Consider the following 24,539-nt stretch of genomic DNA (forward strand, 5'->3'; position numbering starts at 1 on the left):
GTGCCTGGTGTGCGCTGTCAGCCTGTGGACACTCAGAGGGTGCTGAGGAAGTTACAGAAGTACCAAATTCATGTAGTTTAGAGCTGGGCAATTTCAGCTTTAGCTCAGTTAGGACTGAAGGAAACTGAAGGACCTTTTCCAGACGTATCTCCAGCAGACTGAACATACTGGAACCTGGCAGCCTACTCTGAGGTCTGATCATTTACTCATGACATCATGGACTCTGAGGTCTGGTCATTTACTTCTGCAGAGAGCGAGAGGCCCGGTTTCATTTTGGAAGTGAAGAGGAACCAGCCCCTGGATTTAACTTGCAGTTTTTAGTCTATTTCAGGTGATTCCAGGAGATACCCATTACTAAGAGCACAGTAGTGTTTGCAGGAAGCATTAGAACAGAGCAGTAGCAATACTAAGGAAAAGAGCCAGCCACCTCACTTCCCAAATACACCTAGAGAGAGGCTGGGTATCAGACTGGCTATTTCAACTAGCGTGTAAGAAAACCCTAGAGACACAGACATTAGTAGCACAAGTTAAATAGTGACTGACATGCTGTTCCTGTAGTATGCCGTGCACTTCTACCACGGTAGAGTTTCCCCTTGCCAGTCCAGGAAGGAACCATTTTCTTTTTCACCAAGACGGTCCAGAACAGAGAGAATACCTGGGATAGCCTCTTGCACCTGCATGGGAGCCTAGAGCAAATCAAGCTTAGATCATTACTGGGAATATCCTGCAGAAGAGAATCAAATGCCTTTAAGGGGTTACTAGGATCAAGGGGGTGTATTTTCTTGTTCCATCGTGTGCCTCTGCAGCACATGGAAGCGTAATACTGTACAGTGGGTTCTTGCTCAAGGGTTGGGACAACAAGGAGTCACACTGTCACATTTTCAAAGAGATGTCACTTACCATGTTTCCACCCATGTCTGTCTGAAGCCAGCCTGGATGCAGAGAAATACAGAGAATTCCATCGGATTTCAAGTCCGCAGCAAGACACCTGGTGATCATGTTCAGTGCAGTCTACAAGAGTGGAAACCATCTAGTAGTGTGCTAGTTTTACAAACCTTGAGCAAGACCTTAAGCCAAGCTAACTGGCTCCTCCCTTCCACCATGCTGTCTCCTGACAAATGAAGGGGCAGTAACAGTATCACAGTGACTTATCCAGACTCAGCGGGTCTTCATTCTTAGAGATACCAGTTAAGCATTGGGAAGCTCTGTCGCCACAAGCTTACTGCCCAAAGATGAAATTAAGTTATGATGGAAGATAAAGTAGCATTTGAAACTCCCAAGGAGTGGTGGGGAAAATAATATTGACATAAGGACTCTGTTTTTCTGCAGTAATCACTAGACAAACATTCAGTTTGTTACTTCTGAACAGGGAAAACAAGCATATTAACAGCTTACGAGTAGGTGGTGTAGGAGAAACTGTATGTCTAAGCTTGACTCTTTGTACAAACTCAGTCTCTGGGTGTGACAAAACTAAAAACTCCACCTCTCACTAACTAGCATTACCATGTACCAGTCAGCACACCTTTTGCTGAGTTTCATGCTTGCTGTCTTGCTTGGACTGGAGAGGAACACAGCTCATAGGACACACGCTTGATGGCATCAGTTCTCCCCTGAATGCTAAGGCCCTCTGAAATGGATCCATATCAGAGTAGTGATAAGAGCATTTGTGAGCCTGTTCTTAAGAATGCTCGCTCCAGATGTACAGTTTTCACAGATCCCATTTCCATCCCCATGAAGGACAAGAACAGTTCCTGTGGCAGCCTATCCAAGGAGGTGCTGCACACCTCACCTCATCATCTTAAGCTCAGAGTGGTCTTTAACTCACAGGCCTGCCCTCACCCAGTCAGCACAGGCCAGGGAAGCCTACAAACCTTTGCTATCCTGTAGGGGTAGACCTTGAGGAACATCTCATTTGCCTGGACAAGTTGCATGGAGGCAGCAAGAGAGGACATATTGATAATAGCAGCTCTATGGCAGCCCATTCCTGTGCTCAGCTGGGCTGCCTTCCTCAGAAGGGGTAGAAACGCCTGTGAAAACAAGAGTTTGTTTTAATTTGGTCAGCTTGCTCCAGCTTTCAGGTTCTGCTCTATGAAGAACTGCAGTACAACTCTATGCCACCAGCACAGAATGGTGATGGCTCCCCAGACAAGCCGATCATAGGAAACCTTTCTGTAACAGCCAGCTGTAAGTAGCATGGACCTTCAGTCTCCTCTGCCCACCTCCTAACCCAACCTGCCCACTCAGGTGACCTCATATCAGATGGATTTAAATAAAGAGAAAGATCGTTGATAAAAAGGATCTCTTGCTGCTCTTGAGGCATGCAGTTTGACATCAGAACTGTAGCTGTGCAGTTCCAAGATGACAAATGCTTTGGTTACATGTCCAGCTCACTAGTGGAAAAGCCTCTTACAGTACCATAGATCAAGTACATTCCTCCCAATTCTTACCTTGGTGACCATCAGCTGGGCAACTGTATTGGTTTCATAAATGGTGAGCATTGTCTCTGCTGTGACTTCTTCCAAGGAAGCAAGCACGTTGATGCCAGCATTGTTAATGAGGCAGTTCAGACCTTTGTCTCCCACAATTTCTTCCACTTCCTTGACTACCTTCTTGATGCTGTTTTCACAGACCACATCTGCACAGAGGGGCCAAGAACAGCCACAGTGAACTGTGTGGTTCAAATGCCGGCTGTCGCTGCACAACACACGCTAAACCAAGGCTAAGGTCTTAGTCTGAGGGGGTCATTTAGGCAGCACACAGAGATGACAATGCACAGAAGACTTTACATAGATGATGTTTCCCCAGTGTTTTCTTAAGATGAGAGTGATCATTTTCAGCTGCTGGAGGTCATGTACAGCTATTGATCACCAAGAAGACCCGTTTCTTAAGATGCACTCACCTTAGTTGAACATACTTCTGTACAAGCCCTTTACTCACCCAGTTGGAGGAGCTTGATATTGCTGTATTGCTTGCTAAGCTGCTGGAGTTCCTAGGAAGAAGAAATGATTTGTCTTATCTTTTATTTTTTTAATATATATATCTAGCTCCATGGTTATTAGGTAAAACAGTTGGTGATCTGCACCTCCAGAATTGTAACTGCTGTTTGTTTTCAGAACTGGACTGAAAGCAGCGATACCACTTTGTTTTCCAACCTGCTGAGCAGCTCTCCTGAGAGCAAGATCAGCTGCTCCAAGAACCTGGACTCCTCACCTGCTTGGTCACGGTATCAGCACGCTGGATTGCAGAGTGAGTGCTCGGTGTGTACAACCCAAGGGTGTGTTTGCAGTGTAACCAAAGGTCTTCGATCAAGTGGCTACCATGGCCACTTCCCCAGCTCAGCTTGTGCTAGACATCAGGCCAGGGCAACAGGAGTGCTTAAGGGAAGCCATTTGGAATTACTGTTTGCAGAAAGAGTTTCCTAGCAACTTTCCCATGGAAATTCTGTTTCCCAGCACTCTCATTATCTTCAATTCTTGTAACTGAAGGTAAAGCACACGTGAAATTGGTTATATACACAGCAACTGCCCGTGAGAACAATTCTCTCTCTGCTAGATAGCTGTAATTCAGTCATCTGTCTACTACCTCTCAGTAGAAGAATGACTTGAAGAAAATTAGTACTATACTGGTGTTGGTCCTGGACAAAGTGTGTCCAAATTGGATTTATAGCCCAGCTGGAATACTTAGGTTTCTGTGCCATGTAGCCAAGTGAGAAGTGTGGCCAAATATAACAGATGGATTACATACTCCCAGGCATCTTCAGGAGACTGAGCAACCCTGGCCAGACATTCCAGCTCAAGCAAATCCATTTCTTTAGGAGCCCTTTGGGAATAGGGGTCAGGAGGGCTGATTTTGAAAGAGTACTTCTTTGCCACATGGAGACACATAGGGACTCCGTGTCCTCTGTCAAGCTATAATGCATCACATCTTTTATCTCGGTTCATCCTCCGCAGGATTCTCTCCAGGCTTGTTTAGAAAATTTGTTCTCCCACTGAGGACAATCTACAACTGCAGTTAAGGGGAGGGGGAAGGAAGGGGAACAAGTCAGAAGCACCAAACCAAAGACATTCCTTCCCTTGGACAGGGCTTAATGGGACAGTTTTCAACAGATTAGAGGCCCAGAACACACTATCTTGTTTATTGATAGTCAGGCATGAAATAGCTCTGCCATGTCAAGGCCTGCAATAATTCTGTGGCTTTGGAGTGTCCGCTGGCCTTTAGTTTGACAGTATCACTTACTTGATAATAAACTCCAAAAGTGCTCTGGCTTCTCGAGGTTTGCTCATTTATTTCTACTCAGATTGCTTTACTCTCTGACAGAAACAAGCTACAAACTTTTGCTAAAAGGCCAGAGATGTTTTGTGTAGTGACAGCAAGAAAGGCTTCTAAAGTGAGTAAGCAATATGTTCAATTAAGAACTCCAAACACTGTAGCATTAAGCATTCTCCAGAACATAAACAGCATGAAATTACAATTGCTGCATGCAAATCAGGTTTAAAATTCAATGGGTTTCCCATTTAGTTAGTTAATTAGTTAACAAGTGACTCCCACTTCAGTGGTTTAAGTTTCTCAGAAGCAGCTTCCAGGCATAAAGCTAACAGCTTTGGTCTTCAAGAATGTTACTCCACCTGATATAACCATAACTGAAAAATCCAGTTGGGAAACCTAAAAATTGCAGAAAAGCCCATTCTTTTCCCTACTGTGACTAGAAGGAACATGTGGAGAGGAGGATCAAGACAAGTTCATGGTAGCACAATCGGAGACAGCCATTTCAAGCCACCAGCTGTGTCTGCTGCTTCTCCTCTTCTGCCACCCCAAGTAGTTTTGATCAAAGAGATCAAAAGCCTCCTGTGTCCAGAGAACTCGGAAAATACTACTGCAATGCCTGCATATACTAGTTATTGACTCCCCACTGGAGGGAGAAGCTTTCGTGAAACTCACTGTGGTCATCTGTCAAATGCCTTGTTCTCCCCTCACTAAAAACAAAACAAACACCACCAAAACAAACAAAAAAAACCCCAAAACAACAAAAAACAAACCTACACCACAAAGCTGTCTGCAAGTTTTCTTTGTAGCAGACTTGTGCTTACTTTTTTATGCCAACATGCTCTCGTGGAGGCACTGCACCCGGGACAAAGAGGTTGCATCGTTGGTGCTCCTGTTTGAAGCACAGCTTGTATTTTAATGTCAGTTTAGGCAGTTTCATTTAAAGACAGTAGGTGCAGCCAACACAGCCCAGGCTAAGTCATTTTCAGTGAATGCACTGTGACAGCCAATTTAAAAGCAAACAAGACAGACAAAAGCAACAGAAACCCACAACACAAGCCCCTGTGTTTAGCATAGTAGCTCTAGAAGTGCTCTGCACCTGAATAGTTACCCCTGAGAATCAGCTCTTAGGGATTCCAAGAAAAATTTAAACCCCGATTAGCATCTGTTGTTTCCTGCTCACTGATTTTAATTACGATTAACAAAGAGTCAGCCTACTCCAATTGAAACAAGATCCTGCGGCACTCAAGGCTCCAGATACAGATTCATCAGCAGGCAGGATCTTTATTGCTACATTTCAACCAGGAATGTTGTGTTGTCTTTGTCATTTAGCAAGATTTACTTTGCCTTCTTTATGAAGGCATTATTCACTTCAGTTACAACTCTTGGAAAGGACCTGGCCATAGGAAGCCAGTTGGAAGTAATCAAGCCAGACTAACAGAGCCTGTAGGCAGCTTTGTAGGCGAAGGGGACGTGGGTATCCTTTCACATCACCCTGCTTGCACTCAGGACAAAGTCAAAGATGTATCATCTGTGCCCGTGTCTCCTGAGACAGGCTGTTCAGTATCACGGTGTACAGCCAACTTACTCTTTGGTTGTGTAATAGCTTACACCGAGCAGCTGCAGACTGCCCCAAAGCCACAGTCCTCTCTGACTCAAGAAGAGCCAGACTGTGATGCTGTAGGAAGTGCAGAATGCTGCCAGAAAAAAACAACAATACTGCAAGAATCCAAAATTAGAAAGACTTCAGGAATGCCCTTTGCCTGATCTAACACATCCATCTTGCTGGAGCGCTGCTCCAGAGGTGCTCAGCTGCTCTCCCCGACAGCAGACTACATGGCTCAAATATGCAGCAAAGACAAAAACAAAACCAAGAACTGACAGAGACAGTGTGCAGCAGCACTTCAGCGAGAGCTGTGTCCAACAAGGGAACAGGCACAGCACTGTTAGTAACACTATCTCCTGCTTCAGAGGAAGGGAAACAGCACATTAAGCCCTGGAAGCCTTCCAGAGCCCAGCAGAGCATCCTGAGCAGCGAGGAACCGAGTGCTTTCTTGCTCACCTGGGAACGCACTCAGGCTTGTGGGGAGAGCGGGAGGAACAAGAGATGCTCCTGTCCTGGGGTCCCCCACTCCGCCCTCAGCACAGCCTAGCAGAGCCAAGCTGAGCACGGGAAGCACCGTGAACAGATTTACCCCATGGCCATGGATCCCCTCAGCTTCCTCGCTTCCCCAAGAGCCATCTCTTCCTTCCATACTTCAGCAAGTCAGAGGTGGGACTACACCATCGTTAGGTGTAGTCTGAGACTTTGGGTCAGATTTTTTTCCCTTTTATGGGGAAGCAGGATGAGGGAAGAAAGCAAGAAAGAAAAGCAGGAGGGGGAGAGAATTACAGCTGGGTCCCTGAGCCCATACAGGCTGCCTAATAATAACTGTGCAGTGGTTTTGTCCACCTGGAGTGCACAGACAGGAGGTCAGGGTTATTTTGCAAGAGATTTGGAGCTGCTTCCACTCTTAGTGCTGGAGCAGCCCAAGTAAAGGCAGATCAGAATCAAAATGTGGCTGAAGGAGTCTAGTGTGGTACTTTTCAAGGAGGGGCGGCGGTTATCTAGATGCGCCTGCAGGCCTGCGGCACGTTATCGTGTGATCTAAAGCCCATTTGTTAGGCAAATGTTCTGTGGAGGCCACCTAGGAGCTATTCAGCCCAAGAACTCGAGTTATCACAACTTCTGCCAGCGCAGACTCACATGCAAACGCCTGCAGCTGTTCGGTGTTATCCCAGGGTTAGCCGGTTATGGGAGACGTGCCGCAGCGGGAAGCAAAGTCGGACTCTTCTCCAGCATCTCTTTCTAAAGTCAGGTCCTGAGGGGCTCTTGTGTGTCCACGGTTTGGAGGACTCCAAAGTATGCAGCCATCTGCGTAGCAGCACACGCGCTGCTGAGAGATCCCCTGGGTAACTCGCAGCTACTGGGGAATTGCTGCTGGCTGTTGTCCCCAAGATGGGCCCTGGATTTACCAGTAGCTAAGCATATTTAATTGCTTTTCCTCTAAAAACTGGAAGATGATTTTAGAAAGGAAAATGCTACTCTACCAAACCAGATGAGAGCAGAATTTAAGGGAACTGTCCAAAGTTGCTGTTCTCCAAGTTCATCCTCTACTCCAGGAGAGGAGGTGGGGGGCAGCGCACTCATATTAAGTAGGATTTTTCATATGGTCACTTACCACAAAGCAAAATGGGAGGGAAAAAAAAGTCAGACTGCTTGAATCACTGTCAGGAGAAAAAGCAAGCACTGAGAACTCAGGTGTGGAGAGAGAGAACAAGTCACTGAACTTTACAGCCCAGTCTGTGTGGTCAACAAACAGGTCTTAGGTGGGCAAAGCCCATTTCATGGGCACTGAGACAAGTCTGCAGTGCGGGAACCTGAACTCTGGGTTTTCAAGATTTGACTGGAAAGTCAGTGAAGGTAAAAAAGTTTTCTCTCTGGGAAAAAAAAAAAATAAAATCACGGAACATTTGCCTTTCCTTACCACACTGCACTCAAGCAACGTTGCCAGATTGGATCCAAGCCTCAAGGTGGTCAGTTGTACGTGGTGCTGGGACTCCCACTGCCAGAGGCTCAGGCACGCCTGTGCTTGCCCCCCGCCAGCTGAAGGGCTAACGGCACGGTGGAAACACACCTCAGAAGGTCAGAGAGTTTTCTGCCAGCTTTATGCATTGCAGATGGGACAGATAATACTAGTGAGACTGCTACAATACCTTTAGTAAAGATTTCTCCTCCTTGTGGAGTTTCCAAACCCATCTGTTAGAAATACGCTTTCAGCTGGCTGCAGAGGTTTTACTGATGTGCTGCCAAAGCACAGCACATGGCCTAGAGGTCCTTACAAAGATCAAAAACCCACCCTGATGCACCAAATCAAACCTTGTGTCCCCTCCCCGCCGAAAAAATAAAAACAGCTCAGGCTGCACCCCATGTGCCCTGCAGAATCACCGCTGGAACTCGCTGGAACGTGGCTCTGGGCCAGTTCCCTGCTGCCAGCAGTCTTTCCAGGTTTCTACTGCTGCAAGCAAGGAGTGACCCGGGCTTTCTCCAGGCACACTGCACTATTTGAAGGTTATTTCATCTTCTTGTGCAGGTTTACCAGCCATTTTGCTCAATATTTTTAAGCACTGGCAACGCAAAATACCTCGCAAGTTGTGTTAAGATACATCCGTGTGCTGTTTCCTAGGAAGCTCTTCCTGTTGAAGGAACCATTTCGCTTCTCCATGTAATTGATCCAAGATCATTATAATGAGAAATCACTGCTGAACACAAGGGCCAAGTGGTGAAAAAGAGAACCTCCCTCGGCAGCAGCTAAAGCAGCTTTAGCACAAACAACTAAGCAGGGAGATTTCTGTCTAACAACAGGTCCTGTGTCTCTCCTGGTTTCCTGTGCCACCGCCGCACCACGCCGGTGTGCGATCACTGATAGGAAATACAGCTGGGACAGGCGCCAGACCTTGTAACAGGAGCTAAAAGCGAACAGAACAGCAGTGAGTACCTGCTCAGGAGCTCGTGCAGCGCAGGAGCAGGGCTGAGGGGGAAGCTGCGGGAGCCAGGGGCTCTGAAAGGCAGCCTGTGCGCCGGGTTTCAGTCTTGCTGCGCTGCGTCTCAGCCATTCGGGTCAGAAATATCCTAAATGTGCTTTTGTGCTGGAGAGGTTGTTTTGACAACAAGAAACAAAATTAAGACCTTTTCCTTCAGTTTTGTAAGCATCTGTAGAGCAGCACAGTGTTACCTGACCACCCTGCACTGTCCCTCTTGGAGGACTTATAAAGTTTTTCAGTAGCCAAGCAGTAAACAAAGTTGCTACACGTTGTTTATCACTAGCATGGTGTGATCAGAGTTTGCACTGAAAAGGATAAAATCCACCCAGAGGGAACAGACATACAAGCTCTGTTTACCTCTGCACAAGCCGTTCGTGCAGGCAGCCTTGTGCCGTGCTTGAAATAGGGGAGGGCTTTTGGTATGAATTCTCCTCCCGAATGCCCGTGGCCGTACACAGGGGTCTGAGGCACTCACAGAGCTGAGAGCTGAGGTTCTTGCAGCTCTGGAGCACTAGAGCTTTCCTGGGGAAGGAAGGGGGTGATACCTGCGTGTATCGCTGTGCTGCCCTAGCAGCGTTCTACCTTGCTGAGGAGAGTCAAGATCAGAGAAGAGATGCAACAGAGAACACTAGTAGCCATGAAGTGAGCAGACTGATAACCCTCATTATCAATTTGCCCCCCAAAGATTCGGAGAGTGCCTTTCATTTGTCTGACATTCATAAGTCGGGATATGTCTAGGGATGAGGAAGGAGTCAAACACATCACTGCTATGCTATAGCAGCAGGAATGCTGGCTGAAAGGGGAAAGGGCTGCGAGTGAATTCACCAGCAACACGCAACAAAAGCTACTACGTTTTCAGCAGAAGGCTCTGGTCCCGACCCAGCCAGGAAGGGCACTAAGAGGAGTGTTTAATTTGTCGGTCATTTGGGCCTTTTCACTTGTTGCAAGTCCCACAGAGAAAGGGATGAGACAGACGGGGCACAGCTCCTTCTGGGGACACAGACACACCGTGTAGAAGAGACAAGGAGAGCTGTAATGGGATTCAGTGGGAAGGCTCCAGGGGATGGACTGCCCCAGCAGGGCTCCAGGGGTGCACAGAACTGGGGAAGGCCAGGACATACTTATCTCCAGCTGCAAATCCAGCGAGAAACTCAGGGACCGGAGGGAGCGGCTGGCAGGAGCGGCTGCGGTGCTGCAGGTGTGCGGCTGCCTGCCCTGCCGGGGCCGGGGCTGCGGGCTCCCAGCTCCCCGCTGCTGCTCTCGGGGATGCACAGAGGTACCCCAACAGCAATATCCCGGGCTCATTTCACCTCCAGCCTCGGAGACATTCACAGCACCGTCTCTACCCGATCCGGCCACTAACCCCGGCGGGAGCTCAGCCCCCAGCTCCCGTCCCAGCCCGGGCACTCGCTGCCGGGACACCAGCGCTTGGTCCCATCGATGCTCGACCCGTTCCACGCCTCCAGAAGCGCCTTTTCCCCCTTCCCCTCCCCGCCAGCCCCCGGGCTGCCAGGACAGGAGCTCCGGGCTGCGCCTCCAGCCGGGCTCCGCGGTACGGAGAGCCCCGGCAGCCCGGCCCGGGGGTCCCGGCACAGCAGCCCCGGCGCGCCCGGCCCGGTTACCTGCGCCTTCTCGGGGTACCGGCAGGTCGCAAAGACGAAATCCGGGGAGGGGGTGGCGGCTGCGAGCCCCCGCACCAGCCCCAGCCCGATGCCGCGGCTGCAGCCGGTGATGAGCACGGAGCGGCAGCGCGGCTGGGCCATGGTGGCACGGCTCGGCTCGGCTCTCTCTGCTCCCAGCACGGCCCCACACGGCTCTTAACCTGCGCGGTGCGGAGCCGGCACCGCCGCCCCGATCCCGCCCCCGCCGCCCCGCCCGGCCCGGCTCGGCTCGGCCCGGCTGCCCGCCTCCCCCGCTGCCCCTGGCCGCAGGCAAAGCAGCTCCCGGCCGCCCGCAGCCCCGGGGCTCGGCTCCCGGCGGCTGCAGCCGGGGAAAGCGGCCGGGGAAGGCGGTGGGGCCGGGCTTTGGGCTGCTGGGGGCGTCCCGGGAGCCGGAGCCGCGTAGGCAGCGCTCAGAAAGCGGTGGGCTTCAAACAGGGGCCAGGGGAAGTTGTTCTTCGCTCTCTCCCAAAGTTCACACTGTAGCTCGCTCCCTGGCCCCTCACCTCAATGCCCCGTTTCACAAACATCTGCAGGGGAAAAACAAAACCCTCTTTTAACAGCAGCGACCGCCGGCCCCCAGCACGGCTGCAGCATGCACATGGCAGGGCTGCTCCGTGGGAAGGGAGCCTCGGTCATGATGCCAACATGAACGGACAGTGGTGAAATCGCTGCCTCCAACACCCAGGAGTGGGTAGAACAGAGAAGAGATGTGAGGTCACTAAGGGGGTGATGAAGCAGGGGCAGGAACTGAGCCCACATGTGGACTCCCCAAGTTACTGCCAGAGGCGCAGCTCAAGGTGCCCGTTTTGGCTGTTAGGAGCATGACTTTACTATTCCCTCTGACTCCAGAGGCAGTTGCAATTTGCTCAGCAAGGAAGGTGGACAGTTTCCAACAGAAGCTGAACCTCTCTCCCCTTTCCCACCACACTGCTTTCCCAGAGGTGCAAAGGGCTCAGCAACATCTGCCCTCACCCTTATAGTAAATCTTAAACAAAGCCTCCCTTCCAACTGTCTAACAAGGAATTGAAAGCTGCTTTTCTCCTCTGACCTCAAAAATTCCAAGCTTTGTTGTACATTAACTTGTTCTTTGATCCTGTCAGCTCCTGGCTTATCTTTGGCTCACCCATCATGGGGGGATCCTTCCCTCTCGGTCACCAGCTCCCTGGCACACACAAGGTGGAAGTTGTTCTGTATTTGAGGAAATAATTCTTTAGGCTCCCACCTGAAAGAGGAAAGCTGTGTTGGCTGCCCCTGTGTCGATACTGAGCAAATACAGACCTGAAGGCACGACCTTCCACCTGCACATTAGATGTGTAGCTGTGGAGTCTGTTGTTGAGGAAACATCAGCCAGGAAGCCTAGAGGATTCCTTCCCATGAAGGAGGACTAGGCTGTGTTGCCCGAGATTGCTTTTATCCGAGGAAACAGAACCACAGCCTGACACAGAGATCACAGAGGAGTAACCCAAGAGATATTCTGACTGAGCGAGAGCCATGTTGCAGTGTTCAGATGTTTAGGAAACAGAACTCATAACTCACCTTAAGAGCTGAGACTTGTACATGCATGTGTGTACATAAAACGTGGTGGGGTTTTTATTTATTTTAGGTAAACCTAAGCTCCTTGTCTTCTGTTTGCTCAGCCTAATACACAGACATTTCTGCTTTGTAATCTTGGTAACAATGAGAACTAGAATTTTTTCCATTTTCTTAAAATGAAAACTTAGATTCTCTCACAATTTCTCACCCAGTAGGACTACAGGTCATAAACAAGTTCTAAATATTTTATGATCTGTGATATAGTCACAAGCGCTGGTAGCTGAGGGGAGCTAAAGAAAAGGGCCTCAGTACTATGAATATGGTGAAACTCCTATGCACAGGTTTCAGCTGGAGGAACCAGGAAGGTCAGAGGTTGTCATATTTTCTGACTACAAGGATTCAAGGATAGGCACAATGCAGGCCTGCACCTTCTCCAGCCTCCCAAAACGTTCACTAGATCAAACACTGACGGTATCTAGAAAAGAGCAGTTGATCCCTCAGTAAACACTGAAGTAACATCCGAGCAGGAGTTCCCAAGCAAAGCAAAACAATACATCTGCCTGCCCTCACGGCCACACGCCGCACGAGATCATGAGAACAGGCAGCCCTCTATCCAACAGTGGTGCATCTACTCCCACCCAACGCATCAGCCCCCATATTACAACAGTTCCATCTTACACCTCCTCTAGCTCCTCTAAGCATCTTCTCCCAAACCCACCTTGCTGCCAAGACACCGTGTCGCTATCTGTGTTGGGCTTTCTGCTGGCAAACAGACTGTTCTCTTCTAGAACAGGATGTCTTTTAATCCTGTGATATAATCCCTTTTGTTTGGGAACAAACCCACTTCAATGTAAAGATATACACACTCTCTTCCTTGTTTTTTCCTCTCCAGACTTAACAAACATACTGGGAAGTAGATTACTATTTCTTCAGCACTGTACATAAGCACAGTAGTTTATCGATGCTGACTTTTATGCCAAGTGACATTATGTTTGTGCAGAGCAGCACATGCAGCCTGGGTCTTACCTTTATCCTTGTCCATGCTGCTTGCTCTGGAGGAAGGTCATGTCTGTAGCAAGCAGAATTGGGACTTAACTAAGGTAATTCCTCTTGAAGTCTTTCTGCAGGAGGCTGCAGCTGTGAAACCTGCCTCCCCGTATGTCACTTACCTCAGGAACTGGACAAGAGGCAATTCCGGAAGCATCCAGAGCAGAATGAAGTAATTAAACAGGGAAACACTGACTACCTTTTAGAACTGGAATTAGCAAACAGAGATTTGAGGCTGACCTGCTCCAAGTAATATCCAGGTAGTAAGAATTAGGCTTAAAATGAGAACTCTCTAAAGAACATCATTACTTCAGGCTGTTCATATTTGAACAGACCCAAGTTTTTTTGCATCATGTTACATCTGAGCTACTTAGTTTGTCTTCTACTCAATTATTTAGCCTATCAAGTATGAAATAATTAAGTTTCCATCTGTGTGCAAAGATCAAGGCAGAGAGTTTGCAGATTCAGGAACAGATTAACTTGCATCCCACAGCAGTGCTCTGCTGAAGCTCCAAAGAGCCTTCCCTGTATCTGCTGCCTCTCTCAGCTGTCTTTTCTCAGCTGAGATGGAATCAGAACTATGGTAAAAAACTACAAACCAACTCCTGCTGCTGCAAGGTGACCAGGAACTAACTAGTCTTCCCCCTGCACAGGAAACAGGGGCACCCGCTGAAACTACCCAGTGGTGATGGATTTAGAACAGCTAACTGTTGCGTAAAGTAGTAATTCCTGTTAATGAACGGAGCGTCAGAGGGAGGTGCAGAGGTCAAAAGCATCCCTTAGCTCCAGGATTAGTCAAGTTCACAGGTACATCCACTGGTAATTACACAGAACAGTCCTACACAACCTCCAGCTCAGGAAATTGGTAGACTAGAGGCTGGCTAAAGGAAGGCTGACTGCAAATCCTTTCAGCTGCTTTGCCTTCGTATTAAAAACTAAGGAAATTGTGAAGAGATTGGTTTGGATTTAAAAGAAGCGTTAGAAGAGTTACACTATCACACTGAGGCACCTACAAGATTGACCACAAAAAACCTCATGCATCTTGTTTCCCTCAGAGTGGGCAGAGGAAGTTTAACCAGCAGCCAGTGGTTCTAGTAAGACCTACTCAGAGCTTGAAAGGCTCAAATCATAGCACCCCATTTCACAGGACACCAGTCTGCTCCTCCAGGATGAGCCCAGCGTGACATTTACTACACTTATATGCAGGGTGTAACAACTTAGGCTAGTCTTAAATCTACTACTATTTGACAATCTCTTCATTCAGCACCAGACTTCTTTCCTTACGAGTAGGCGCAGTGGTATAGCTCATAAGAAACTACTATCAAGTATATTTAATAGAAAATCAAATACTTTAATGAAATTAGGGAGCATGAGAGTAACAGCTCAGATATACCACTAGAACTGATACTACTGGGCTGTGGGGGTTTTGCTGCTTTTGTTTAAATGCTCTGTTCTTCAACAAGCATGCAGATTGACAAACTACTAATTCTTCAGAGTGTCAAAGATCCTGAGTAAAGAATTTCAAACCACTTAAAATGAATATATAGGAAATGTCTCGAGCTGGTGGCCTGCACACAGCATTGCACAGATAAAAATATACTACTCTCAATACACAGAGCTAAATAATTTCACATTTATCAGAATTTTCTACACAAGTCTTTTGATAGAATTCAAGTTTTGCATTTTCTGTATATATCTTCCACCTGTATTAAACAAACGCTTATTTACATCGTGGATAAAGTGTAAAGGCTAGTAAGGCCATATTCCCATACTGTACTGTAACACTGCAAAATATATATACACATATATAACCTAATATAGGCAACAGTTCTAAAAAAAGTCACCTTGCATTTGTACAACATAATTGAGTCAGTACGAAAAGACAGCTTTGTTAGCACCAAGCCACTCCCAGGGGTTTTATGAACTGTCTTGAGCCTTCTAGTTCCACAGGGAAGGACTGTTCAGCACAGAATGCCAACTGCTGAGCAGTGGAGGTCCTGCTTGCAGAACTGGAAGTCCCAAATAACACTCCACTGCACTACGGTATGCAAATTACTAACGAGCAGGCATAGGAGCATCCAGAGACACGTTCTGCGGTGTTATTAGGTGACACTCCAGCAGAACAGTCACCAAAACATTTATCAGGTTAAATCTTTTCCATCATCCTGTCCTGTTAGTACCTTTCCTTTGGATTCATGATAGGTAAGTACAGAATTGCCAGCAGAATGGACATTACTCAAGCTAGGTGGGTTTACAAGCCAGGTTAACCCTATACGGCAAAGACAAAACGGGGAAGAGCTCCACTGCTTAAACTCCAAAGGAAAGAACTTTTTGCTTTATTCATCGCCTGTGCCTGCTGTGGCCAGGATGGTCTCGGTCATAGCGGTGACTCGCTCGCTCGTAGGAGCGCGAACGCTCGTGCCTGTGATTTCTGTAGTAGTGACTCTTCTTCTTGTACTTCCCCGAGTGGTCGGAGCGCTCCCGGGAGCGGCTCCTGGAACGCGACGAGCTCCTGCTGCGCGATTTCCGTGGTTTGTGTGTCGAGTATTTGTAGTCTTTGGATTTCTTGTAGCTTCTCACCTTGGAACCTTTGTAGCTAGAACTGTGGTTGAACTGTCTCGGAGGAGAGTCGCTGCGGCTCCTAGAACGGCTGTGGGATTTGGAACCGCTTGATGTGGAGTAACTTTCACTTTTCCTGTGGAAAAAGAACAGCAGAGAAAACATATTTGCTTAATATTAAATGGAATTACTCTACGTTACTATTAGCACCTAAATGTAGTCACAATATGCACATACACACTTTAAGTACCATATAGACAAATGCTTCTCACTTATAGAGCCAAGGTGTGCAAGCACAGTTTGAGACCAGGCACTTGAATCTGTATTCTGGTGTTCAGTATCCCATGAAAACTCATCTTGTGATGAAGTCTGGGACACATCTAATTACTGTAGAAATACTGATTTTTAGAAATTCATATCCATTTGGATTAGTCACGTCTAAGCATGTAATATGCTTACACTCTCCTTTTAATCTGTTGGGCACAGGTATGACAGGGTCAGACACTGCAACACCCTTGACCTGTGAGCCAAGACAGCACAACTCTTAGCCGTAACGTTTCTGGAGCTTTAACTAGCAGCACGTACTGCTGTGTTATTTCCCAGCCTTTGTTGTTGAGAAACTACCAAAGTTCACTCTGTGACATTTTAGTCTGGGAGCTCCTAGCAGCCACCCTTCTTTTACAACAGTACATACCTGTGCTTAGGGGATGCGGATCTGGACGGAGACCTTGAATAGCTCTGATCTCTACTTCCACTTCGACTTCTGCTTTCTCTTCCTTTCTGAACACTGTAAGAGGCAATAAACAGTAAGTGATTTTGCTTAAAGCAGTAGGGGGAAAAAAAAAAAAGCTTCTTCATTACGAAAACCTTACCCGTTTACTGGGCTATTTGAACTCATTCTTTTTGCTCCCTCCGTTTTCCTTTTAGCATTCTTCATTGCCTGAACAGGTAGTGGTGAGGGTTTATTTCCTTTAACCTCCTTTGGAGACTCTAGAAAAACAAGCCTTTGTTACCTTATTGTGAAAGCATGGGCAGTGACTGAAAGGGCTGAAGCATGTATACCAGTTCCATACACATGTACTTTGCATGCATGTGCACACACAACCACCCCCAAGAAGTAGATCTGAAGAAGTTCACAGAAGGCAGAAGTTAATCTGAAACATTTCTGCCAAAATACTGAAGTAACACCAGGGAGTTAACTGCAAAGTTTGCTTTCAAAGCCACTTCAAGAAGGCAGAACAGCAACTTCCTTTTCTTGCCAATTATTCAGTATCTTTTTAAAGGCAGACTGAGGAGGAAGATGGTACACGTTACCTTCTAGGCAAGACATGACCTAGACTTGAAACTTTAGACCAAGTATGCAGGAAAATATTCCCCACCCATCACCCAAAAATATTACTCCTGCCAGAGCTCCTAATCGTACCTATCCTTTAGTATTTCTTTAGCATAACATGCCAATTACAAGTATTTGAGTTTATTGCCAAAACCACATAAAAGCAAGTCCCTGTACTATATAAATTTAAAGTGGCCTTAATTTTAGACCAATTTCATTTTAGCCTTTATCTGTTTCAAGAAATTACAGAGTTACAATGCTATTCAAACTCTGCCATTTGAATAGTTGCTAGAAGTCAGCTTAAAGAAAAAAAGAACAGCCACACTGTATATGCATCCCAAAAGGGTAAATATACATTTAAGATGAAAAAAAGAGTTATTAAAAACAAGTTATCTACTACTTGCCATTTTTCGGTACAGGGGAAAATCCTGATGTGTTATCCAAACTTGGGGCTCCCTCAGGTACTAGACCTTTAGCTTGTGCTTTTGCCTCTTCGATAGCCAATTTCTTCTTTTCTACTTTACTTTCCAGATCAGATAAATCAACCTGGGAACACAGGAGCACCGCTGATGACACAAGTGAGTAAGCTAGGCTTTCTGCTTACTCACTAGGGTGGGGGGAATTAAATAAATCTAAAGAAACCCAGGCTCTGAGACTACTATCCTGTTCCACTGAATGTACCAGGCTTGGAGCTAGTTTCAAACGGGGTAAAGTTTTCCAACTCATGTTCTAAGCAGCAGCCTTTAATGAAGGTTCAAATATGAAAAAGCAGCAAACCTTTTTCCGAGTATAGAGTTGCAAAATTTTTAAGCAGATTTCTTGAATCTCTTCCTCTGTTGCTCCAAAGAGTAAAAACCAGTGTGGACGATTAGGAAGTGGAATCTGAAAGGAAGGGGAAGACATGCTCACTTTTCTGCTATTAAAAGATCTAACAAACTTGAAATTAATGGACCTGTATGCTCACCTCCAGCGTCCTAGCTGCGAGGTAAATACATGCACAGGCAATGCTTTCTGGCTGGAATCTTACAAAGACATCTGTTCTCAGGCTATCATTCATGTAATTCCTGAAAGACAGGATATCAGCAAAGTTGCATGGCACTGCAAAGTTGTTTGTTTTTTTTTTTTTTTATTATTATTTCTACATGGACTATTTCTTTCTGCATTCAGTTACTAGACTTTAATCCTGTAAATTTAAAGAAAAGTTGAATGATTTTACTAAGAAAAAAAATAAAAAAATCCCTCAAGGGGAGGGATGTGTGACAGAAATTAAGTTTCACTGACTGACTGCTGAAAATTCAGCTGTGAAAAGAGAACCAATTTTAACTTCACTTTTCCTTCTGGATCTCTACTGGCCTGCTCTCATGCAACAGACAAGTTGTTTTCATGAAGACAACATACAATATAACCTGAAGTACTCAGTTATAGACTTTTAGGTTCACATGTTTCTCTGCAATAGGGCTGGAACCCAAATGGTTGCTGAAAGCTGCAGCTCCTGTAGCAGTTCTCCCGTGAAAATGCAGTCCACTTCAGCATGCGTCAACTTCCACTGGAGATTTAAGGGGTCCCTTTTCCTTTGGAAGCATTACTTTCCATCCAGAACAGAATCCTTTTTGATGCAAAAAGCAGCCACAGAAGAAATCAGGGTGTTTGGGAACATCAATTCAGGAGAATACTCAAGTGTTCAGGCAGATCCCCTCTTTGGCTCATGAAATACGGTTTCCAAATTGTCCCATTTCAGTAAGGTTGCTTAAAATGAATATTCACAGAATGAGAAAACTGTAAAATATTGCATATATTCCAGTCAGTACACTTAAGCATTATTCTTCTAAATCTTAAACACACAGAGTAACTTCCTCTGAATCTGTAAGCTGATACGCTTAAAAAAAATAATCTAGATTTTTGAGCACGTGTCAAGCAAAGTATCAGATGGGGAAAAGCTAAAACCAGACACAACAGAAAGTCCTCAAAATAAGATGCTTTCTGAAAGTAGTAATTAACCATGTGGGTACCCAGTATACAAGGATTCACTAACCCCCAAGACATCCAAACCAGAGACCACAGTCCACACACTTGTAACCAGTTTGCACAGGACAGACAAAAGGAACTTTAATCCCAAGAGCACCAAACTCCCACCTGCCCCAGTTGTCTTACATTCTTGTTTATATGAAGAGCAACTGCCACCCCAGAGGAGCAATGCTAAAGATCAGCTCATCCTTCTGGGAGAAAGGAACTTCAAAACCTGCTTTTCTTGTCCCACTACAAAGAGAGCACAAACCTTTTGGCAAGAGAAGTGATAAAGAAAAGTGGTACTTCAAACATCTGGAAGTCTTAAAGCCTTCTTCTAATTTGCCAAATTGAAAAGCGGGCCTGCTTCCAAGTTTGGCCTCTGCACATTTTCCCTGTGGGCTCAGAATCAGACATATGAGGAAATGAATCCTTGTCACAGTATTTTAAGAAAAAGATAATGTTGTAAAAATGCACATTTCAAATCACAATCATACTGGATATCCACCAGTTCTCAGGTACTGGAAGCAACAAGCATCAGTACACAAATATTTTAACATCTGAACCATTTCTTAATTGCAGTAATTTCCTCCCTCCTCCTCACCTACCCCTCCTTCCATAACAAGTAGAAAACTGGTAATGAATAGCCTGCAACTCACATTCAAGTACTTCATGCAGTGGTACTGGGAAATCTGGTAGTGGGAAGTTTCTCTAAGTATTACATTTGACTCCACGCTTCACAGATCTACTCATATGTTTTCTAAGTAGTTTACAAATGGAAATTAGATTTCAGTTTTTGTTGTGTTAATTCATCACTTTAAGACTTAAATCCCACCTTAATTTGCTTTATCATTTAAGAATACATAATTTTAAGTTATAGAAATGTAACATTAAAAAAAATCTTTCAGAACTTCAACGATCAGGTTATAAAATACAGAACAGTCAAAATGCACAATCAAAATAAAAGTCAATAAGTATAAGCACAAGAAGCAGTTGGCCAGTTACTATACTATCATGTATATACCACCTGTCTAGAGTCAGCCTTCTCTTTGGAGAGCCTGCTTTGGTTTGACTGAAGACGGCAGCTATCCCTGCACCATAGCGCTTGGGCAGCAGAGGAGAAGTCTTAGTCACTTACCCTCAGAGGCTACCCTTTGATTAAAAGAGTACAGAAAAGAAAAGTCAAAACTGGTTCTCTACACACAGGTCACAGTACCAGACAGTTCAGTCAGCAGAAATATGATCTTTGGATTCACTAAAGGTCTTTAACCACAGTATTGTTAAAAAGCATTATTGTTTAAAAGCATTATCTATTTGTTAAGTTTAAGACCTGGAATTTTACATAAGCTTCCCATGCCCAAGCAAATCTTTACTGTAATGAGAGCAACAAGGCAGAGGACATTTCTTGGCAAACATGAGAACATCGAGTTTATCCAGTCTTAGAAGCTGACATCTTGCTTTATCCATATAAATTTATCTGTGCTGAGTTTTTGATACACCTGTCATCAAGCTCAAGCCCTGGGAAAAGCCATTTCCCAGCACTGGTAACAGACTTTAACTACACATAGTTTTCTCTAAGGAACAAAAAAAACCCAAGGAAACGCTATAATCCACTCAACATCTTCCCTATCAGCTGGAAAGTGAAAGCAGAGAGGAGGGAAGTGAGAAGTCAGGGTGGAAAGCTACCTTACCATTAAAACAGTGCCTCTAACTTAAGAGGCCGATCAACATTTGGGTAGTAGTATGGGGCACGCCAAGAAACACTGGAGCTGTCTGGTGTGGCCCACAATCCCTTCTGAGCAATGCTGCCCAGAGTGCCTCAAGTGACATATTTCTGCTACTGCCCCTGCTGGTCTCTTAGAACAAAAAAAATCAACTTACCATGAAGTCTGGACCAGGTGTTGGTTACGTTCACATTCTAATACCTGAAGGTACATAACGATTATCTGGAAGATATGGGTTATTGAGTTATTAACAAGAATCTTGAGAGCCACCTGTTTATTTCAGAGGGACATCCACGAGGCATCTGTTATTCTCTTTCAACTTCTAAAAGGCTCCGCACAAGAGAACATTTGCAACATCCCCACTGTTTATCCACACAGCTTCTGCTCTCCAATGCAAAAGTCTGCATGAGTTGACACTCAACCAGATCTGACCTTCCTAGCTCTCCGTCTTCTGAGCTCAGTCATCATGCTAGTCGTCTAGATGTCTCCTCTTCAACTGTTTTCAAGCTAGGTATGTTCTCCTATACAATTCACGATTCCTTTTTAGCTGTGACTTGGGAGAAAATATTGCTAGCTTCAATAAGCAGTAACAGAAGGATAAGAGTATTTGCAGAGAACAGATCTAACATGTTGTGTCACTGGTTTATTCAGTTCTATTTTTTTTTTCCTTAGGCTTGAAAGGAAAACAAGGATGCAGATAAAAAGACTACTCTAACAGCAAAAATTCATACCAATTTATAAACAAGTACAATTATCCTCTGGGGTACTGATAACATGAGCAAATTCTGAAAGTCAGGTAGGCTTAAAAAGACCTTAAGACAGCAGTAGTTTTTAGAGGAAGGAAGAGCAAGATCGCAAGCTCTGCTGGCACAGAAGTAGGAGGTTCTTTTACCACACTTAGCTGCTTAAGGAATGACACTAATGGCACTAAAGTGCCAACTTAAACATTTGCAGTAGTTACATCTTCCAAGTATCATCCTAGTCTGACATGTGATACTTAAGTGTTGAGAACTGTCTCATTTCTAGTCAAGCCCATCACACCTGAGTGTACTTTTTAGAACATAAGAAATACTGCTAACTAGCTCATACGGGTTTACTAACCTCAGCATGTTTCCACAAGGAATGATCACAACAGTGTTTCTGACAACAGGATCTCACAACCCTAGGTCTCCAAATTCCTTTCTGCTTAAAAAAATCTATGTTTAGTTGACATTTTCTAACACCAAAGCTACCTACTTATATAATTTGACTTTAAGGAATATTTAGCATCTGCATCCACCTCCAGTCGTCACTCAGCAGACCAACTAATAAGAATCTCTTAAATGAGAAAGAAGACATCAGGATCATCAGAAGCTAGCCTTACTGAATTAACTACCGTTATCACGTACAAACCATACAGCTTCCATGCTGTTAAGCAGTTTACTCAAAGCATTTATAGCATATATAGCACTGATTATAAAGTTAACTTATACAGTACAAACCTTATGAGGGTGCTTTACATGAACACAAAATCCCAACTCCTTTAACACTCTTCTTTCTGCCTTAATAATTTGATTCTTCAAGTTCACATATTCTTGATCCAATATTAGAGGCACAGGTTTTCTGCAAGACAATTTCAAATTCTGAACATAATCTTAACCTCAAGGAGTACTCCTATGCAAGTTAAATTGTGTTTGTGTAAAAATAAGAGACATCATTATTTATAACACCAAAAATATCTACTTAATAAAATGGGTCAACTCACTTTTCTCCTTCATGAGATCTCTTCGAGATGTTCCCTGATTTATGAAACAGGGAATGATAGTATCATCGGCCCATGAAGTTTAATTCTTAAAATCCAACATAAACACTTCAGATTATTTTAAAGTCTAAGCTTACTTTTTTTCCCGTAGATGTCTGAGGCGATGGAACACGTTAATTACATCCCTTATGCGTCTTGGTGCTTCTTCAATTTTGGATGCCAGATGAACACAGGCCATTGACACATGCTGAAATATAAGTATAGCAAGATACTGATGTTTTGTTCTTACCAGGAACTGGTAAGTTCTGTTTACCACTGATGGTGGTAAAACAAAGAAATACTAAAAATTTGTCAAAATCAGTACTACGTAGCTTTGTAAAATCATGTTGATTGATAAGTAAAATCTACAGGCTAGTTACTAACACTTCTATCCCATCTAAGTTGACAACCTGCCAAAATAGATCAAAGATTAAATCACATTTGTAGCCACATACATCTTTCAATATTTTCTTACCTCCATGGAATGCTTCACAAAAGACTTGGTATAAAAAAAAACGTTGAAATAGCACCTGTCCTGTAGCCATAGCCACCTAAAAAGGAAATAACCACAACAGGTATTAACAAAACAACTACCAGTGCCAAAAAGAAACTACCCCAAATTATTTCAACAGATTTAAGACCCAGAAGACTAGCTGAACCATATTTAAGTATAGGAGTAAGTTCAGTGGTATCTAAAGAAAACTAAGTCTGTAATGAATTAATTTGCCCAAAATGTTATCAACGTCACAAACACCGTCTGTAAGTCCAATAAAAAAAATTAAAAAGAACCCCACAACAACCCAAACACTAGAACACCATAAACCCTAAATGGCAGTACACTGGAAAAAATTTACTTTTTTTGGCGTGGAAGGAGAAAGTGAATCTAATCATATTATGGTTTACATATAATCGTAACATGATTTGACCACCTGAAGCTCGGTAGCTAGAAGACCCCTGGAAGGTTTTACACTCAGAGGGCAACGCGACTGTTTGTTATTGAAGCTCGCCAGGACACAAAGCCCTTCCGAGGTCACTGCAATTCCAAGGAGTCCCAGAAACCCTTCCTTCCGCGAGCCCCGGCCTCAGGGAAGCACGGCGGGAGCCCCCGCCCGGGCCGGCCCGGGGAGGCGGCGCAGGACGGCGGTTACATCACCCGCTTCCTGCCCCCGGCCGCGCGGGGAAGGCCGCAGGCCGCGCCAGGAGGCCCCACGGCTCTCGCGGCCCAAACCCCAGCCAACAGGGGCAGCTCCCCGGCCCTCCCCGCACCCCTAACCGCGGATGGCAGCCTAGCGACCGAGTGCCGGCCGGCCGAACAAAGCCCTCCCCTGGCAGGGCGCACAGGCGCCCGCCCCGCCCCGCCGGGGCCTTCTTCCCCGGCGAGAGGCCTCCCCCGCCCGAGCGGCCAGGCCGCGGCCCAGCCCCACCTGCGGCAGACGAAGCAGGATGCCGGCCGCCTGGATGAGCTCGCAGCCGGTGACGCGCAGCTCGGTCTCGGTGTCGGGGTCGAGGCCGCTGCTCATGGAGGGGGTGAAGCGCAGCGTGTGCTCGGGCAGCAGGCAGTTCTCCAGCGTGATCAGCACCCCCGAGTACAGGCGGTCCCCGATCAGCACCGCCCCAGGGCCCGGCACCGGCGCACCGCTCCCCGCCGGGCCGGATCCCGCCGCCGTAGCGCCGGCAGCCTGGGGCCCCACCGGGCCGCTGCCTCCCACCACTGCCACCGCCGCCGCGCTGCCCGGCCCCGCCGCCATCTTGTGGTGCCGCCGCCTCGCCCGGCTCCGCTCTCCTTCCCCGCCGGGCGGCGCCTCTGCCCCAACGCCCGCCCCCGCCCTTCTCCACCTCCGGTCGGTGCCTATTGGTGGAGCGCGGCAAAGCGGCGGTCGCCGATTGGTCCAGCCGCCGCGACGTGTGACGCACGCCCCGGGCTGAAGGGAGCGGTGTGACGCACAGCTGGGGAATTTGAAAGAGGCGGAGGGGGCGGGACTTCCGGCGCGCGCAGGCGCACGCCACCGCCCTCAGCCGGCGCCGGGGCTTCACCGGGCCCGGCGGGGATC

At 46.3% G+C, this 24,539-nt stretch overlaps 2 protein-coding genes across 2 annotated transcripts; both read right to left on the bottom strand.

Moving 5' to 3' along the window:
• Nucleotides 1-238: 238 nt before the first annotated feature.
• On the bottom strand, nt 239-10,610 carry LOC137671451 (C-signal-like). Its single transcript, XM_068415037.1, has 6 exons — nt 10,470-10,610; nt 2,938-2,989; nt 2,448-2,635; nt 1,872-2,027; nt 901-1,011; nt 239-686 (listed from the first exon to the last, which is right to left on the bottom strand). The coding sequence occupies exons 1-6, from the start codon at nt 10,608-10,610 to the stop codon at nt 573-575; spliced, it is 762 nt and encodes a 253-aa protein (XP_068271138.1). The 3' UTR covers nt 239-572.
• Nucleotides 10,611-14,414: 3,804 nt separating this feature from the next.
• On the bottom strand, nt 14,415-24,236 carry CCNL2 (cyclin L2). The gene is given in 12 exon segments (XM_068414847.1): nt 14,415-15,783; nt 16,342-16,434; nt 16,520-16,637; nt 17,385-17,526; nt 17,758-17,862; nt 17,945-18,044; nt 20,866-20,930; nt 22,190-22,310; nt 22,587-22,696; nt 22,964-23,002; nt 23,004-23,039; nt 23,913-24,236. Coding segments are annotated over 12 exon segments (1,608 nt in total). The 3' UTR covers nt 14,415-15,428.
• Nucleotides 24,237-24,539: the final 303 nt, after the last annotated feature.

This window comes from Nyctibius grandis, chromosome 17 (genome assembly GCF_013368605.1).
Source record: "Nyctibius grandis isolate bNycGra1 chromosome 17, bNycGra1.pri, whole genome shotgun sequence".
In the NCBI taxonomy this organism is placed as follows: domain Eukaryota; kingdom Metazoa; phylum Chordata; class Aves; order Nyctibiiformes; family Nyctibiidae; genus Nyctibius; species Nyctibius grandis.

What these genes read in the sequence shown, in the direction of transcription:
- LOC137671451 (XM_068415037.1), bottom strand. Translation starts at nt 10,610, where the DNA reads ATGGCCCAGCCGCGCTGCCGCTCCGTGCTCATCACCGGCTGCAGCCGC. An exon ending in GGTACCCCGAGAAGGCGCAG is followed by an intron (nt 2,990 to 10,469) that starts GTAACCGGGCCG and finishes TCTTCTTCCTAG; the next exon opens with GAACTCCAGCAGCTTAGCAA. An exon ending in TATCAAGCTCCTCCAACTGG is followed by an intron (nt 2,636 to 2,937) that starts GTGAGTAAAGGG and finishes CCCTCTGTGCAG; the next exon opens with ATGTGGTCTGTGAAAACAGC.